This window comes from Cyclopterus lumpus, chromosome 21 (genome assembly GCF_009769545.1).
Source record: "Cyclopterus lumpus isolate fCycLum1 chromosome 21, fCycLum1.pri, whole genome shotgun sequence".
Taxonomy (NCBI): Eukaryota; Metazoa; Chordata; class Actinopteri; order Perciformes; family Cyclopteridae; genus Cyclopterus; species Cyclopterus lumpus.
The window spans coordinates 22137010-22156993 of NC_046986.1; the positions used below are offsets into that span (position 1 = coordinate 22137010).

At 48.0% G+C, this 19984-nt stretch overlaps 1 protein-coding gene across 2 annotated transcripts in view; it reads right to left on the minus strand.

Moving 5' to 3' along the window:
• The window catches only part of klf12b (Kruppel-like factor 12b), a 38492-nt gene extending 19066 nt beyond the window's left edge, over nucleotides 1-19426 (minus strand). The window contains exons 1-2 of one of the 2 annotated variants that reach the window (XM_034561871.1): nucleotides 19248-19426; nucleotides 3925-4007 (exon numbers count right to left, since the gene is read on the minus strand). In XM_034561871.1, coding sequence (XP_034417762.1) covers nucleotides 3925-3990 — 66 coding nt within the window. In that variant the 5' untranslated portion in view covers nucleotides 3991-4007; nucleotides 19248-19426. Of the gene's footprint in view, nucleotides 1-3924; nucleotides 4008-18885; nucleotides 19021-19247 lie in introns of those variants that run through there. The other variant, XM_034561870.1, reaches the window with a different exon arrangement.
• Between the last annotated feature and the right edge of the window lie 558 nt (nucleotides 19427-19984).

A 19984-nucleotide genomic window follows, 5' to 3' on the forward strand; every position in this document is an offset into this window, starting at 1 on the left:
GAAATAATGAATTGTGCTCATTGTTGTTGTATGTATATAATATTCACAAGCTCAGCAATACACACATTTCAGTCAAAGCTGACCCTCGTCAGCATGAGTTTTGAACACTTTACTTATGCCCCTCTCTTTAGCATTTATGAGAAGTATACCAGCATTTAAAGGAACTGTGTATAGCATTATGGGGACTTTTGGCAGAAATGGAATATGATAAAAATAAGTATATTTTCTTTCTCGTATATTCACCTTAGAAAGAGCAGTTTATATCTGCATATGAAGCAGGTCCTCATCACTGAGGCGTTTGCCATGTTTCTACAATAGTCCAAAACAGACAAACCTAACACTGGTCTAGAAAGGGCCATTCGCGTCTAGTTTAGTCTCTCTCTCTCTTTTTCGGTATTTTCTCTCTTATTTGGGGGAGGACAATGTAGAAATGGGAGAGAGAGTGGTATGACAACAAAGGTCCCATGGACAGAATCAAACCCTGGTCACTGCGGTTATATAACATGTACTGTAACCATTCGGCTAGCAAGGCACTCTAACTTTAGTCTCTTTCGACCAAAAAACCCCTCCCTTGGGCTATCTAAGTTTTCATCAGATTGTCTCCGATCATATGAATCTCCCATTTAATTATCTATCCAAGTTGCCGCTCCACGGCTTTACCTCGAGAAACATTTCAAATGAATTATCACTTGATTTGTAATATGCATGTTTGTGTTGTCAGATGTCCTCAGTGCTTCTCTTGCATCAACTCCCACATCAACTCCATGCAGCCCTTCTTGACAGACCCTCAGGCTATCATCCAGCTGCTTTTGCACGGGATCGCTCTGTGTTTGCATGTTCTGTATAGGATGTGAGTATCACGGACCGCCTGGAGCAATACTGCCTCGAGGCTTTGAAGTCATTAGATCCATTGAAGCTGATCTCTGTGTAAAGTCTTGTCTTTGTCAGTAAGTGCTCTCAGAGTGTGTCTAGTTGGCTGTGGAAGTTCTGCAGTATCGCCAGCTCACCCTACGTCTGAAAGAAGTCACAGGAAAGGGAGGAAGCTGAAGACAATGTATTTGTGCCAACCACAAGTGGAAACTGAATGCTGTTCAGTAATATTTTGTAATTAACTAAACAGATGTGTTCTGATTGGCTGAGGCGTGTTCAAAGCTGCTGTGTCAAAACTACGGACATCTGTTAAAGGCAATTGAATTCAGAATCAGGCCAATATTAATGTATTGCATATATATCAGTTGTCATCAATGAGTGACAAGAAAGATCAGAAACTTCAAAAGATATGTGAGGTTATTTAGAAATGATCCCCGTTGTACAGTTTGTCCACCAGCGAGCACGGACAGATGTAAAATCATTTTCCTTAAAAAGACAAATTCAAACATTCCTAAATGTATCTTTACGTGAAGTCTTTTTTTTAAAATCTACAAATACAGTCCTAGAACTATCTCAACTATCTGAGAAGGCTATCATGTATAGTCTACATTTGGCTAGCAGTCTAATACAACATATTTATTAGAACAGTTTACACATAAATATCTATGGTTTTCTGAATGTAGATGTCTTTTGTTTCTATAGTGCCTTCATAAAAGCAATGAGCTTTTATGTATATCTGTGATTTGATTACAGGTATAGCACAAAAGGACTCCTACGATAACTAACTGTGAACTGCGTACCCAATAGAGCTTTCACATTTTACTCAAAATGTCAGCCATTCAAATATTTTTTTTTATTATCGGCTGAAATAAAAAAAATCCTCTTACAGTACTCGCTGTGTGTTCAAATGAATTTGATCAAGTAACATGTTGGTTCATATGTGTTATTTATTCAAAGTGGCAACCCTAATATCTGCCTGGAGGAGACGGATGGATTCCAACTTTAATTTGTATTTCTTTTAAAGGAATGTGCTATCTATTTAATTGTATTGCCTCTGTTGTTTGGTGGTGGAGTGATTAAACACAGTTGGGAATACAGTCAGTTACTGACAACCAGAAAAACAAAAAAAGCCCAATCCATTTTTGTGGCTCCTGTGCAAAAAGGAGAACACTCGTGCAGAAAAGATCAAAACAACAGAGAGCTAGAGTTACACAAAAGTGAAAACAGGTTAGGTTCTCAGACGCATCTCAACCAGCACAAATGGAACAAAAAAACGTTAGCCGCCCACTGCTCTCATTTTGACAGTTACAATCACATATATGCGCCGAAACCTACACACACGTGCGCACACAGACACGCACACACACACACGCATATATATATATATAACAATATGCTCGACGCGCCTGCCTGCCTCTGTCCTCATGCCATTGTCTTTATTAGGGGATACTGGTTAGCGGGGCAGATTTTCCAGCCCCTTGCGGGCGAATCGTCTAACAAGGAAGACCATTTCCAGCAAGCCCTTGGCCCTCCGCCACCCAAATGAAGACCACATTTCTGCAGCAACGCTAAACTGTCTGTCTGCATCTGCCGTCTAGAAAGGGAAGCACAGTCTTTTAGGGGCAGAGATTTGGATCTCGGTGCACTTCGGAAAAAAAAAGAAAAGAAAGAGAGAAGCCGCGTGGGCTGCAGCGCTCACATCCTGTCTGTGACTGACATCACTGCAACGTATGGAGAATGACTTCAAACCCCCAGGTAACGGGAGCACGGCTCTCAGACCCTTGAGCCACAGCTGAGTGCAAGGACACCCAGAAAGGCGGCCACCTGCTGCCACTCTGTCAAGCCCTTAGATGAGAGAGACAGATTTGATTCTTATCAATAATAAGCACCTACGCAGCCGAGGCAACCCATCCATCACGGACCAATGCTCTCGTTTTGTTTCCCGTCTCGACGGCAACTATTTAGCTCCTCTCCCACGGAGTGCCCTCCGTGATATGTTAGGGGCCAGGATATTATTGATATGTTATGAATGGAAATCAATAATAACCGAACACTAATTCATCATGATTACAATTATGAAGTGGCCTGCACCCGCTGCACACGCAGCTGTGGCAGCCACACAAAAAGCTCTTGTAGCCTAGCAACAGCTTCTCCATAACAAGACCACTTTATTCCTAGGTATGTCGAGCCAGAGAGCACTGATACTGTATGTGGGCCGCGAAAAAAAACAACCTTGCATGAGGTACCTCCATTACTCCTAACATGGTCAATACAAGTGCAGTCTATTTGGACATGAAACTCAAAAATGAGATGGAATTGTGCATTTTGAGTTCATCAAATACATAAATAAATGAAAAAAACACTCAGAACTCTTGTGGAGATATTTAACGTATTCTGTGTGAATTTGTATTAAGTGATAGACCCAACACAGAGGTGACGGAGAGAGAGCACTGCGTGAGAAACAGGCGGAGGAAGAGATGGAGCCGGGCTCGGTGTTTGCGGAAGAAGAAGCACCGTTGTTTCCGTCTGTGCGTTCTCGTGTGTGTTTGTGAAGAAGAAGAAGAAGAAGAAGAAGAAGAAGAAGAAGAAGAAGAAGAAGAAGAAGAAGAAGGGTGTGGGGAGGATGAAGGGAAGTTGAGGGACGTAAAGGGGCAGGGACGGACCGAGATAGATAAGATTTGGATTTTCCCGTGTGACCCTCCTCCCCGGAGCATGCAGCTACATCTGCGGAATCATCCCCCCAGCCAGAACAGAGTCTCCGCAGGCCCCAGTCACCCCCACCCCCCCCCCACCCCCACCCACCCCGATGCATTCCTGCTCCAGCTGTGGCTCTCCTCCTCCTCCTCTTCTCAGTTCCTCTCCCCTTCCTGCTTACTACCATGCTCTTCGACCACTCCTCTTAGCCCCCACTCCCCGACTCTCGTTCACTTGCTCAGGCCTGGGAGTAATTACGAAGCCCATTGCCAGGAGGAGGAAAGGCAGAAAGGAAAGCAGGAAAAAAAAGAAGAAAAAAAGAAAAATGGAGAATTGTCTGGAAAACAACTGCTCTCTTACCCCTTGTTCCGATTCCAGGGGCTCAGCTTTGACTCGGACTGCAGGCATTCCGTCAAGCATTAACATCCTGTTTCTTAGGCTGCCTGCAAAAAAAGGAAACAGGGGAGGTGTAAGATGGGTGTTTTAGCATGACTAAACAGGTCTTGTTGTTCACACACATGCACTCACGGCGTAGTGCTTGCAACCCACCGGGGGATAAACACACCTTAATTAGACACAAATGTATGTTTTAAAAGCCACCGGAAGCCGACACACAAAAGATGCACGCAAACTGTGTCAACTCAGTCAGCGCGCAGCGTGACTCCCTCTTCTCCGTGATGAAGACTTTCAATTGCCTGGTGGGCTGCTGCGGGGCCACTAGGCCTCACAACGCGAGACTGAAATCCTCTTAAGGCTTCAATGGAATACAAATACTTGCTTTGATACACTGTTACTCAACAGCACAACCACACAACGTGTCCCCTCCAGCCACTGACAACTTAACATTATAAATGATCCTTCGGAAACAGAACATAATATTTCATACCCGCGATGATACATGGAATATTAATGTCACACGCTGACACACACACAAACACCACACTTGCATCCCCCCACACCCCTAAGAGCACTGTGCCTCTAAGTGGGCATCGGTACCTGGCTCCTCAGCTCCGCGCTGTGGCTTTAAGAGGGGATACTCAAACGGAGCCAATGACAACAATGCATGTTCCGTATCCCCCCCCCCCCCCCCCCCCCCCTGCTCCAGTTGGGTGACCTTAGGTAACCCTTCCTCTTATTATTTCAGCAGCAGTACATGGAGGAATGCAAGAGAGGCAAATCGACTCTAAATGTCTCTATTGCTCTCCACGGCCGGCACCAGCAGCAGGATGTGTGACCCGGTCCTGCAGTCAGCAGCACCGCGGCCACTCTCGTGTAGAGGGGGGGGGGGGGGGGGGGGGGGGGGAGAGGGGGGAGGGGGGGGACGACCATCAAACTATTCTGACCATCTCAGATCTAACATCCATGTGGCTTGTCCACCAATCCAGATTTTTCTTTTTTTACTCACCAGAAAATCCACTCAAGATAGTTATCACAAACATGTCTTCTTTTTTTTCTTTTTTTTACAAATTATAACAACAGCTGCAAAAGAAAAGGCTTGTTTAAAGCCAGGTATTGTTCCAGCAGCTCTCAGACGCTCAATCAGAAGGCTCATCCCGATTGTTTGTGTGCGAGGGCGGCAGAGAAAGAGGGAGGATTTGCTCTCTCAATCTGCAACCCCCCCTGTCCCTCCCCCCTCCGCCCCCCGGCCCCCCACCCACCCAGATCTCGCCTCTCAGGTCTAAGTCCCTCAGGTACCCTGGCTGTGCTGCTATTGTATTGTTGTCCAGGATGTCCTTCGGCTTCAGGTCTTGGTAGGCCCAGATAGCGTTGCCATGGCAACGGCTGGCCGGGCGCAGCCTCGGTCCAGCCTCGAGCCATGTGTTTGAGGAAGGAGAGGGAGGAGAGAGGAGGCACGAAAGTGAGGTTTTGTTTTCCTCCAAGATGACCACCATTGTGGCAGAGGCCTTTTCTCCTTCCCGGAGGAATTTTTTTTTTAATTTAGGAAGGGAAGGAGATACAAAAAGGATTTTCCTCATAGAAACTTATTTAGTTGTCACCGCTTAAAGCACGTTTCTCGAGAGCAAGCACCTTTTTTGCCTCCAACGAGGCGACGGCGCAGCTAATCCAGTGGTGAGATCACCTCCCTAATGAAGTGGCCTGCAGCGGGCTGTTCATCGGAAAATCAATGGCCGCTGCATACATCTGCTCGTGACTGTAATGACCAAAGAGCTAACAGCGGCGAGAGAGAGGACCCACCACTGAGTAATGAGCTAACAAAGGGGGTGTTCTGCTTATTGAAGAGGTCACGTCGAAACACTTGGACCCAAGTCAACTGCTTTCGCTCCCCGTGGAAGGAACACGCCGGTCTGTTAGCGCTTCAGGATCATATATATATATATATATATATATAATTATTTTTAAACGATGCTTGAGCTTGAAATGAGGAGAATTTGTTCAAGGTAATAAACCGACGTGCACTCCATTTGGTGTGCTGTGCGTCAGGCTTAGGCAACCAGCAGTGTGCTGTCCATCAGCGGTACGAGGCTCCGTGTGTGGGAGATGGAGAGAGAGAGGGAAACAGGGTAGATTAAGATCACCTTTCCATTTGCTGCACTCTGAAATGAAATGGCCATCCCAGGTGTGTGGGGGAGTTGGATGGAGAGGAGGAGGGCAGTGGAGTGTTGAGGCATCTCATTTCTCTCTCGCTACTATACCCGTCCCCCAACGAAATCCCTCGAATGAAAAAAATAAAAAATAAAAAGGGGAAAGGGAGCAGGTGAAGATTGAGGCCAGTCCGAGCAACAACAACAACAAAAATATATATATATATATATACATATATATATGCTGCTCTATTCGCTTTTTTTCTGGTCGTGCTTTATTTGTAATGCATTTCAAAGTGTGAAGTGAGACTCCCACCGCACAGCCGCATCCGTGACCTCAGGTCCACCATATCTCCAAGTTGGCTGATGGCCTCGTGCTGATGGAGGCGATAGCGACTCGCTGGAGTGGAAGGATAAAGGCCAACCCTGAACAGACCAGCCGGATCAATTAAAGGTGGCAAACGACTGAAACTCGGAGACCAAAACGTTGTCCTCGTACGCTGGTGACATCATCCATGCCTGCGGGTGCAGCTGTCCGCACACCGTATGAACCCAACATATTTCACAAGGGAAACGTGTGTAAAAAAAGGATAAAATTGCAACAAAACCAGTCGGCGAGAGCGGGTTTTGAGCTTTATCGCGCCTGTGCTGTGACTTCTCGTTCTCTCAGCACATGCGAGTTGTGAAGACGGATCCTGCTTCACGCCGTCTCTGGGCGTTCGCTCGCACGGCGCCGGGGGAAGACATTTTCTGTGAGAGCGAGAGTTAAGCTTAAGCAAACTTGTGATTTAGAATCAGGCTGCGTGTACCATCTCCGCTTTGCCTCTCATCTCCCCTCTCGCACGCCACACACGCCCCCAAAAAAAACGCACTGTAACAGACGGACGGATGCTTTGTTCCCAATGTCGAGCGCCCGGAGCTACCGGGTGCATCTGTGTCACAGAGGCCGGACCCGCCGCCGCCACGGGGGCCGGGATGGGAGAGAAGGCGATGGAAAGGAGAAAGGGGGTGAGCGAAAGGAGTGAATTATGGGAGAAACATGAGGAAGTGTTGAGGAAGGTGATAGCAAAGAGAAGTGGGTGAGGATGGGGGCTGGTCGGAGTCGCTGGCAGGAGCAGTAGTTAGGGAAGCAAGGGGAGTTGAAGAGGTTGATGGGGGTAGGGGGGGGGGGGTAGTTCAGCAGGGAGGAGGGGCAGGAGTTAGAGAAGCGAGAGAGGGTAGAGAGGGGATATGGACCCGAGCCAAGGCCCGGTCGAGCGCAAAGCACACGGTGCAAGAATGCCAACAGACCCCCAGCCACACCCCCAGCCCCCACCCGGACCTCTCCCAAAGAGAGGAGAGGAAGAATAAAAAAGGGTGCGCAAGGGAAGAAAACAGGGAGAGAAAAACCTTCCACTTATTGCAAATCACATAACAAATGATTATCTAGCACTTGAAGTGCAAACGCACCAAAAGGGGATGAGATGAGCTTTTCCTGTGTTTTGCCCCCTTGTTGTGTGAGCCGCTGGCCTCTTTGCTCACTTCCCTCTTCTGTGCCCCTAGACCCCCCCCCCCCCCCAACGTGACACATTGGCCTGATAAGCAGCCCTCTGGCCGCTGCAGCCGGCACACACACTTCCTCTCTCCGAGCAGAAACTTTTATCAGAAAAGTAGACACCATGTTCACGACCATGCTAGGAGATGTGTGTGTGTGTGTGTGTGTGTTTGGGAATTAAACATTCCTGCCGTTGTAGACACAATAGAGCCACAGCTGAATCGCAGCTGATTTTCTAACCTCAGTCTGCTTCACGTTAAGCTGCGTCTGCTCATGACCTCATCTCGTTGGCCTCATTCCGGTCCCGGGAGCCCATTCACACGGTTCCCTGCAGAGTTAACGCTTAAAGAGTGACTGCGCCCAGGCACGTAACGGGGGTTTGAGTGGTCGAACGAATCGAGGAGACCTTGAAAACCCCCCCATAGTTCAGTGCTGCCCTACGAAGCCAGAACGCATAAACAACCTATTTCTATCAGACATCTGTTTCATTGTGTGGAAGACATGATGTCATAGAAATGTGTAGTATGAATACAATAGAAATAGAAGGAAAAAAACACTAACAAAATTAGCTAGCCTAGCAAAAGCTAATATAACTATTGTTGAACTGTTTCGTGCAATAATATAAACAAAATCTATTTTGATAATTCAACATTTGTAATTGATCTTTTGGTTTACGCTGCATAAATAAGGTAGAGGCTGAATGTAATCAAACAAAAAGAAACACAAGTTAAAAGATACATGTCTTAGATGCCATTTGGATCATCTTCATCATCATCATCATCATCATCATCATCACACCTTCAAACTTCAAACCCTTTCTTCCAAATGTCACCTCTGTCGATAGATTGCTGCAATGCTTTCCCTTCACATGAGATCTAATGCAGAGTCCCTCCTCAAGATGAGCAAGTGGAAAACTCAGTGTTCCCTTCTCTATTCAGACCAAAGCTTGAGTTGAACTCTCAGATTACCTAAATGGGACTGTTTATTTGCCTAATATGGCAAATAAGCCATATGTTGCTATGTGTGGAACAGCAATTTAGTACTGCACATAGAGTTGTGCGCTCAAAATAGACGGATCAAAGGATCTCTTCCAACCACAGCGACATTTCCCACAATGTAACACATTTTTTCATTTGACCGTCACGAGACAGATAAATGTCCACATCTTTCAAATTGATGTCCCACATTTGTAACTCAGACATATCATTTACACATAACTCCCTCCAGAGCGGAGGAAGACATCATCTCTGTGGACTCTGCAGATTAATGTAGAATCTGTCGGCAACTGGACAACATTTCGCAAGCGTTCTGGATTCCGTCGGTTGTCCGTGTGGTATTGACCAATCACGTTGGAGCAGGCTTTGGTTGAATGCAGGTAAACAGTCCTTTAGGGGAGCAGAAGAGGCGGAACACATTGGCCGATGCGTCGTCTCTCACCTACAAACATAAATGCCGCATCTCAAGTTGCTAATCGGACTGTAGACTGGGAAAAGAAATACCCTGTTATCCGTCGTCGTACCGCTAGCTGATGGATTCGGAGATGGCAGAAGAGCCATAACCGAGTAGGGCCCCCAACGACAGGTTAACTGACCTTCATGTTTCCCTTTAAAGACCTCCTAACCCTGAACACCAGGTTAACAGTGACGCCGACGTTTAGTTTCCTGTGTGTGAGCAAGGTGTGTGTTTTGTCCCTCAGACTTCAACTCCTGGATGTACAGCGATGGACATGGTCTGTTTTTTTTTTCCTCCTTCTTCTTCTAGTCGTTCTTGGCACTCTGTGAATGGCCTCAGAATTTCCATTTCATAGGCCGTGTTTTACTTGGCAGGAGCAGCGAGCGGAGTCTTTTGGATGCTTCTGGGACATTTCTGAACGCCGCTCAAGAGAGCAGAGTGCTGCTACCTCGTCGCTCGCCGAAGCGCGGGCTTCACTAAACCCCCGACAAGCACACAATGGCACCAGTTTACATGCACTACCGCTTTAGGGTTAAAAACCCCTTAGAGATGCACTCAGCTGATGCACTTTACCTCAAAACACCCTGCCCTTTTATCCCCTGGGAACAGCTTCCTTCGTGAAAACAGTTATTATTAGACGGAGCACACTTCTCGTGCACTGGATGTTTTCATCTCTCGGACATACTGCCAAACTCAGAAGGGGGGGGGGGGGGGGGGGGGGTTATCAGGTTCCATCAATTTAGACTGAATGTCGCCCTCTATCTGCCTGACGCTCTGCTTGTCGTTTGGATTTGATGTGGCGCACATGAATGACCGCCCTCAAGACAATTAAAGACAATTAAAGACAACTCAAGGCAACTCAAGGCAACTCAAGGCAACTCAAGGCAACTCAAGACCCATCTCATGGTTCCCTCTCTTTATGTCACAAAAAACTGGGAAGCATTAATTAGGGTGATGTTATTTAAAGAGCCCGTCGACGAAGTATGCTAAGACTTGGCAAAAATGGTGGTAAATAAATAAAAAGGGTGACGGACTGAGACAGCCTCAAAGATGCACATTAAACCATTGTGCACATGCAGGCTGAACGGAGAAGGGAGTATTGATCGCATTGATCCGTCTGTCAGAATACAAATCAAGCTCCCATTGTGGTGAAAACTAGCTTTGAGGGAAAGACATTTCATGAGAAAACGCACATTTGTGACCCAGATAGGAAAAAAGAGAGGCCCAGTGTGGACGTCTCCGAGGACCACACACCTTCTGCCTTCATAGTTTGAGATGATCTATTTCATGGTGGACAGCAAATCATCGGGCACCATGTTAAAATCAAGAGCCTGGACTGGATGGATGGCGTAACCGTGTGTGGAAATGGGCTCAGGCGCCACATGATAACCATGCAATCGCACAGAATACACACACACACTCACACACACACACACACACACATAGACTCAAACACCACACATTTGTACACCAGTGAGGCCCGCGGAAGTTCCCATGTTCTGGTGGATTGCCCTTGGGTCCTTGCTATTTCTGCCAGGGGCATGGGGATCCTGTGTCAGTAATCCTGGCGGGGTGAGGTTGCCGGATGCAGCTCAAGTCCACTGCCTTCACTACCACACACACGCATGCGCACACACACACACACACACACACACGCACACAAGTATACACATGGACATACATTGTAGTGTGGACACTACATCCAGCGCCTCAGCCGTGTCAGTATGTTTACAGCGGGTGTCTTTAATAAAAAGGTGCTCAAACAGTGGGCAGAAACGCAGCTAAACATGCTGAACAACAATCACACGTATATATTGTCACTGGCACACACTTTTAAAATCAGCCTGAACACACTTATATAGACCCGGGCAGATGACAGTTAAATATAAGTTGTGTAAATAATAACCAGATATAATAATAATAATAATACTTCGAATTTATATAGCGCTTTTCTAGACACTCAAAGATGCTTTACATAAGGCATAGACAAACAGAACAATACTAAATAGAAAGAAAAGGAGCAAAGAAAACAAACAAACAGAGCATTTCGGCTAAAAAAATAAATTATAATTGTGTATTGTCTCTTTAAAATGTCAAATGCTCAAATAAAAAAACAGCTCAGCTTCAATTTTTTTCAATTAGCCTGTATAACATTTTTTTCTCAATAGATTAAAGAGGAAACATTTTGTGATTTTTGTTTCTATTTTATTTATTTTTTCAAGCCTTTTGCGAAAGCTCCTCCACCTCCGCTAATACCACCTCCGTCCTTTTTCTAAGGCCTTGTGAAATGGTGGGAAATGAAGAAGCCGCTTATTTTGAGAGGAAACACTCAAAGCGAAAAAGAAGAGTCAGACGCTGTCTGCTTTGTCTGTCTGCGTCTGTGTGTCAAACCTACTTCTTACAGAGCTGACTTCCTGAGCCCCTGCTCCGCTCTGCAATCTGCTACACACCACACACACGCATACACACACGCATACACACATGCACACACACACGCGCACACACACACATGCGCACACACACACACACACGCGCGCACACACACACACACACACACCTTGTGACCTCTGCCTGCAACCACAGTGAACCATATTTATCTTCGATTAAGGGACAGACGCACACAAACACACAACTCTGTCTCTCAATATTTCAGCACTGTACGTGGAAGAGGAATATAGATGCCCATTCAACACAAACAGCCACCCACACACACCTACAGTGTGCTAACATACACACACACACACACACACTCCTCCACAGTGCTCCAGAGAGAGGTAAACAGAAGAGTCTGACATCCTCTTGCATCATGTTGCTTCAAATGCGGCAGAGAAACAGCTAAACAAGCTGTGACCGTGACGGCTCTAAAGTGAGGTGGCATTACCCGAGCGAGCATCCACTTAGAAGTCAAAGCAATTTGTGACACAATCCCAGACCGGTTTATGACCAATTGAAGATCATTTTTCATGTCATCGAATCAGAAGGAGCGACTTGAATATTCCGCGCGAGGGCTGGATTCGGTTTCGGCGTGACAGAAACCGCAAAGAAATGCCACAAAACGGCTCCTTAGAGAGCCGATAACGCCACGAGGTCGCCTCAATTCCACGTAAATTGGGTGACTTCTCTGGAATACACACAAACACACACACACACACACCTCTGTAAATGCAGTAAGGTCAGTGGCTGTGGGTCTAAAATAGCCTCTGACACAAAAACCTCACTTGGACCAAAGGGGGGCGGGGTGGAGCCGAGCGAAGCAGGAGACTCGTGCGTTGGTCGATGCGCGGCTTTCAGGGAGACACTGTGATATTCTCTGCATGTTTATGGCAAAGTGTACAGAACCAACTGGAGGTGAGACAGAGAGAGAAAGAGGCGGGCTCCGGTGAATCAATACCAAAAAAAGAAGCAGAAGAAGAAGAAAAGAAATGCACTCAGCGACTCTGTTCGAGTCCCCTTATTTACTCTCAGTGCACAGGTCCCCGGTTTAGGTGACCACGCTGCAGCGCTTGATGATCGTCTGAAACTGACACAGGTGCATTGTGGGCACGGTCCCCGGAAAGAATTCACAGGGAATAATAAAAAAATACAAAACTGTTGAATACTTTCTTTCCTAAGTAAACCACCAAAAAAAAGACATTTTTAATAATATGGAATAATAAATAATAAAACCCCACGAGGAAACACACATCGAAGGTGAAGGTGTAACGAGGTGGAGGCCCATCGTTACTCAAAGGTTATCGCTGCCATTCAGTGAGCAGCAGAGGGTCAGAGGGGAACCCTGCTCTCGCCTCTGGTCCTAACTGGGCATTAGATTAGCCATCCTCACAATAACCTGCATCCTTCCAACCCACCCACATATACTCTCTTTCTCGCTCTCTCTCTCGCTCTCTCGCTCTCTCGCTCTCCCTCTCTTCCTCTCTTCCCCGAGGGGAGGCCAGTACACTCCTGCCCTAATGGGGGGTTCTTGGGAGTAGGCTACTGCCTTTTATCCCCCTGGGCTCTGACAGTGTATGTGTATGCGTGTGTGCTTGCTTGTGTTACAACATGTATGTCTGAGTGTGTGTGTGTGTGTGCGTGCGTGTGTGTGTGTGTGTGTGTGTGTGTGTGTCCCACCACATATGCACTGTGTACATACCACTCCCAATGGCCTCGTCCTAGTCTACCGAATGCATCGCGGCACATGTGCACTCACATGCACTCTCAAAGCTCGACCTAGATGTGTTACAATAACGACGCACAATGCGAGCGTGCAGAGGCACCGACGCACTGACTCATCTACTATCCACACTGTGTGCAAGTTGCATAGGAACAATATCAGCTCAGGCACATAGACAAACTTAGACACACGCTCTTTTCTTCTTCTTTTTTGCCTTTCTTCCTGTGCCCTTTTCTTTCTTTTCTCACTCGTTATCTCCTGCGATAAAAAAAAAAGGCCATATATGCATATGCATACAAACACACGTGCGTTGAACTTTAAATGCTCTTGCAGGTCTCTTCTTGGCTCAGCGGCGCGATGTACCCACCCTAACCCAACCTGACACGACCGAACAGCCAATAACGAGCTGACCAAAACATTCCGACGCGCTGACGATTTTTTTTTGTTTTTTTTGTTGTCGTTTCATCAAACGCCACGTGCGGTTATTCTCGCCCACCGAGTTTTCCACCCTCGGTTTGACCCAATGCAGCTCTCCAGCTCTCACCCAATAAAAGCCGCCAGCTGTGTTTACCTCCATTACTCATGCGCTCACACCTTCACCTCCATCATTTATACCCTCCCCTTGTTCGACTGATATCCTCGCCGCGCTGATACCCGGTCGCGGCAGCTAATTGAGAGGAGTTATGGTCCATTTCTACGGCCAAAAGAATCTGTGGAATGCCCCCCCCCCCCCCTACCAAAATGGATTCCACATGTTGTTTGCGTAATTTCCTTGACGTGCAGCACAACTGGAAACAAAGTGCGCCGCAGCATCCTTCACGCAGGTCTGCTGGAACCATCTGCGCTGAGGCTGGAGAGGTTGCGGCTCCCCAAAGGTTCGGCAAAGGGGGGGTGGGGGTGGGGGGGCTTCATGTAAAACCAGCTTTCATCCTCTTTTCTTGGCTTTCTTGGCTTTTCTACCAGCAACACACACTTGGCCCTTCCATTGACATACCTTTCGTTCCTCGCCCTGGAAACATGTCGAGCAACCTTAAAATCAGAGTCTCGGTTTGGGGTGGGTGGGGGGGGGGCTCTGCTAAATTAGTCACTTCCAGTAAGCACTGAGTGTGCTGCTCTAGAGATGGTGTCATTACTGGGAAAAAAAAATAAGAACTTGGATCACTGAGCTGGTCAGGCAACATCATCTTGCCTCCCTTTGTTGGCAAGCTTGGTTGCTCTCCAGAGGGTTCTCCCTGTGGAAGGAACTCAAATTCTGAATACTCACTGTGACGTTTGACAAGTGGAAATCGCCCGTTTTACATAGTTCCCTCTGTCTGGGTTCACTTTTTGGACTATCAGCCTCAGATTCACTGTCTGTTGCACAATACTTTCCGTACTCTCTCTCTTTCTCAGTCACAAAACACACATACACACGCATACACACACACGGGCACACTCCGGCACTCCATGTACAACCTCAACTGAAATGTTGGTAAACAAACGTGGGCCGGACACGGGAGGGTCGAAGGTTGAATCTACAAGAGAGATAGCGGAGGGAGAGAACATTTTGTCATCTTCTGACATGGTGAAATAACAGCACCCCGGGGTGAGGCCAGGGAGCAGCCTTCGCCTATGAATGCAGGAAGTCCAACGTGTGGAACTACCGACGTATCCCTTTAAAACTTTTGGATGTTTAATCATCTTGAGCTTTTGTTTGTGGGCAGCTATACATCGATCCCGGGACAAAGTCGCCCGTCTCTTTGGGAGCCTCCTGCCTCACACATTGCATACGCATGCCCTTGACACGCTAGTATTGTAAGAGCTGTGTGTGTGTTCGGGGGGGGGGGGGGGTCTTTGTACACGGGGGTCTACCGTGGCTGACAATTCCAGGGTTTGATGCAACGACGTGGCGCTGCACCTCGAGCACTACCGACCTCCATGACCTGCCTCGCTCCTTTTGTGGCTTCACAGCCGCAGACCCCGAATGAGTCCAGCTGCACAAGCGCACTGCAGTCTATCTGCAATCAATGACGATACACTCCATAACACCCACATGGATCCGTGGTACAGCAGTCAGTCAATACGGCAGCGGTTAACCCAGCCCATTAGGGGGGTTGGGGGCGCAGCGATAGCGGGACATCTCCCCGGATGAGACGGTGAGCGTACCCTTCAGGGGCCGGGACTGCACATACTAGAGCACAGCGCTATCCTTCCTGAGAGATTCCGTCTGTCAACGCGCGTCCAATTTGTGTGTTGGATATCTGTGGCGGACAGATGATGCCTTTAGTAGAGGGGGGGAATCCCGGCGCGCAATTAAGCGTGCCGGGCGCAGCGGCGATGATGGACAGATAGAGTCTATCTGTTGGTGATTGGCTTTTTAATTGAGTCCCCCCACACCCTCCCACCTGCACCGATCTCTATCGTAAGCTCTTGGACCGTATAGCTGGGGTGGGGGGTTGAGCCATTGGAGGAATCAGAGTGACAGTGGAGCAGCTTGATGCTGCTGCTGTGTGTGTGTGTGTGTGTGTGTGTGTGTGTGTGTGTGTGTGTGTGTGTGTGGGGGGGGGGGGGTTATACATATCTGTACAGTTTGATTTCTACAAGCGTATGTGCGGCATTAACAAGCAGGTGTTGGACGTTATCATCTCAAGGTGGAGCCCCTGGTTGGGTGCTGGGAGAGCATGTGTGGAGAGAGAGCGGCAAACACACAACATGCATCGCTGCATCCTAACAAGGAAAACGACAGCATCCGTCAGCAAACACTCAAGAACTTTCTCCAATTCCAAACCAAGTCGGTTTTGTGGCTAAACCTAACCTGATCTCAATCATAGCATTACGATTGTTTCGATATAGACATGCCGATCACGGGGTTCGATTCCAAAAGTGCGTTCTACAGGGCATGGACACACGACATGTTTGTTTTAAGTATTGACCAAGTGTCCTCCACATTACAATAAGGTTGTTGTTGGGGTTTTTTTAAGATGCAAACGAAAACATTTGAAAAGGGCACAACAACAAGACGGCAGCTAGGAGCGGAAATTACAAATCACTGATTCTAAGATAATCAAGTAATTCTTTCGCAGAATTTGAGAAAACACACCGGTAAGTGAACGCATCACAGTTCATGCCGCTGCAGCTTTCAGCTCACTGATGCATACAGTCTGTTGCTAGTTCAAGCCAGGCGGTGACCTGCACGCCTGAAAACTGAAGCCAATGAGGAAGCGTCATAAAACCTGCATTCTCTTTAATGGCCAGCAGGGTGAAACTCCTCTGGTTGCTAAAAGTCTATATAAGTCTATATAACTTATATACTACTACTACTACTCTACTGACTCTACTTCTCTCTTGATTTATTCCCTCAGCAAACATTGTAAACAGGAGTTTATCAATCTCTAGTTTCAAGTCTTCTTCAATACAGCATGATGTTCATTTTGTAAATTATGGTCCATTTAGAGTCAAATAGACCATAAATCAGAGTATGCTTTAGGGCGGGGCTACTTTGTGATTGGCAGGTCGCTACCACGGCGTCGTCCGGTCTGGGAGCTGTCCTTGTTTTCGTCTTATAACTTAAACCCTTTCACAGTGTGTTTTTAGTTCATGAAGGTCAATTGTGACTACTTGGTCACCATAGACACAGTGACTTTGTCCACTTTTTATGCAGGTTCAAGCATTTATGTTAATTTCTGTAAAAAAATTACTAAAAACCAAACAAAAGCGCAGTTTTTTAAGATTAATAATCCTCTAGCCATGAGTCATGACATACACATTGTTTCCATGGCCTTCGTGGTCTTTCAATATGCTTTGAACATACTGCACGTCACGACTGGGCTGACGACAAAAGTCGCCTATTCGTTACGTGACGATGATGGTTCATGAGAGTCAGTTGGGTTTGAAGACGTTAAAGATTTGTTCGTACAGGTACGGAACGCCGCTCGTGGCCTCAAACACCATCTAATTCTGACCGTGACGCCTCAACACAGCAGCCACGTGGCGATACGGCGACCTGCACTTTAATGTTAGCGCCGCGACACTGAACCACGTGATCGCAGAAACACCCCGTGGAATTAGAACGAGACCACTTTGTCAGGTGATGCAACCCGGGCTCGCCCTGTTTCGGAGACCCGGTGCGACGCTCACGGAGTCTTCTCCGCATGTGTGGTAATGTCAGCCTTATTCATGCACGGGGAGAAGGGCCCTTTGTAAATGGATTTAAGTGAGAGTTTAAATGGGCTCTAATCTCACTCGCTGAACATCCGTGAGCTGCAGGGGGTCTCGTCCCCACGCACACACATGACCAAACCCCCACTGGATGAGACCCCCACTTAAATGCACACACACACACACACTGTCACACAGTTAAAAGCAAGGTTGGGCCTCTCCGCAACGCGGGGGTAAAGTCACAGAGGTCAGTGCTCAGTTTCCACATCAAACCCAGGAGCAGAGGCCAAAGTCTCACCCCCCTCGCCTCCTCCTCCCTTCTCTCCTCTCTCCTGCTCCCTCCCCTCGCCACACACACCCTCTCCCTCCCTCCCTTTGCTGGATGAACAAATGCCTTTGCTGTCAGCTCTGCCCTGGTCCCCTGTAATTGAAAATAACAGCCAAGGGCCAGCCCCCCGGCTGCTCTCCCCAACCTGGTGGCTCCCCTGCCTCTCTGACAGCCACCCATCAATACCAATGACTATTACCCGGGAAGTGAGAGCGCTGCCGATGACATCCAAGACACCACCCCTGCAACACTCCCACACACACGCACGGACAAACACTCCCCCCCCCCCCACACACACACACACACACACACACACACACACACACACACACACACACAGTGTCCTTCCTCCGCTACCCGAGCCTCCTAATGTTTAACCCGTTGCTAACAGCCTCGTTTCTCTGTCTCTAAGCTGCTACAGTATCGGCAACGGTGGGCAAACAAGCCTGTCTCTCTCTCCACACGCACACACACACACGCACACACACACCACACTGCTTCACACAAATGCACGCCCACGCACACACAACTCTCTCAAGGCACGCACACAAAACTCTGACAAGCAGCAAACTTTTCTTTCTTTTTTGCTGTGTTGAGAGTTTGGTGCCGTCCCCCCCCCCCCCCACACACGCACGCACGCGCGCACACACACACACGCACACACACACACGCACACACACACACACACACACACACACACACACACCACCACCAAGACACTCGAGTCAGTACCACTCTGCCCCGCAGCCACTCTGCTCGGGCTGATATGTTCAGAAGTTTCTCTGGAGGTGGAATAAGTGAGCCGCGCTCCGGGGTCAGGATGCCGCGCGCTCACGGTCGTGTCATGACAGCGTAGTACACGTTCACGTTGGGGAGATGTGTGTGTTCAGGTCCAGTCAGCACCATGCCAGGGTCTCTGGTTTCCTCCACCTCTCCACCCCACCCCCAAACACACACACACACACACACACACACACACACACACTGACAGACACCAAACACAATGCCATAGGTGATCTGAGCTGTCACGTCTGCTTTGACAGGGAAATGACAGCTGAGCGACACGCACTGAACAACAAGCACAGCCAGCACACAGCCAGCACACAGCCAGCCAGCACACAGCCAGCCAGCACACAGCCAGCAGGGGAACAGGACGGAAAAGAAATGCACAGACCTTGTCAGAAGCTGCAGAGCCGGTGGAGACTGTGTTTCCCTTCCTACAATCCTCTTGTCTCCTCTCCTCCTCTCCCTCTCCTCTTCTCTCCTCTCACTCCGCGCGTGTGTGCGTGTGTAAGTGTAAGTGTAGGTGTGTGTGTGTGTGTGTGTGTGTGTGTGTGTGTGTGTGTGTGTGTGTGTGTGTGCGTGTGTGTGTGCGTGTGTGTGTGCGTGTGTGTGCGTGTGACAGTGAGTGAGTGAGTGTGAGTGCATGTGAGTGAGCAGCTCCCTCCCCTTCTGCCTCTCAGCTGCTCGGCTCAGGCAGTTCTCAGGAAATGAATGGGAGCGCACAGAGAACTGTTGTACTTGCAAACGACTTACCCCGAGTCACATGATCCGCTAAATGTAGGGTGGGCCGGTGGGTGGAGGCTGCCTACGCGGAGGGGAAGACAATATACTCTAAGCTTTAACAGCGTGCATCGAATTACACGGGGGCCACTCCGGGGAGGTTTCCGACGCGTCCGCTCTCTGCCAGCCCGCTGCTCCTCACTCTCTCTGCCCCTGCCGGAGCGCGCTGGAGAGCCTCGGGTGGGGTGGGGGTGTGGGTGGGGGTGGGGGGAGGGGGGGGGTGCAGCGCACCGGCCGGAGCGCCTCCCCGTTTAAAGGGGACGGTGAGGAAGGTGGAGGCGGACGAGTGGGGCGGTGGGGACAAGTTCATTATTCGAACTGTTTGGTTTATAGATTACAAGTTGTGTCTTTTTTTTCTTCGCGGATGGGAATTTGAGAATGTTTTGACAGTCGCGAATAAAATCGATCCAATATTTCCCCGAAAGCATTTCGATTGACTTTGATCGGAACTAAAACGGTCGGTCTCATTGTCGATCAGAAAGTTTGTTGGATTAGTTCGAGAATCAATTAAAGATATGCCATAAATGTAAGTCTTGTTTTTAGTCTTTTTAGTTTTTAAACTGCTGATGATTCGATATTGAAAGCAGGTTTATAGTTAATTGTGGCCCTGTTTTTATCTATCTTGTATTCATTAATTTGTGTTTTTCTTACACCTGTGATCACAGCTTTGACAATGAAAAAAATGCAATTGATCACAAATAATGCACTAT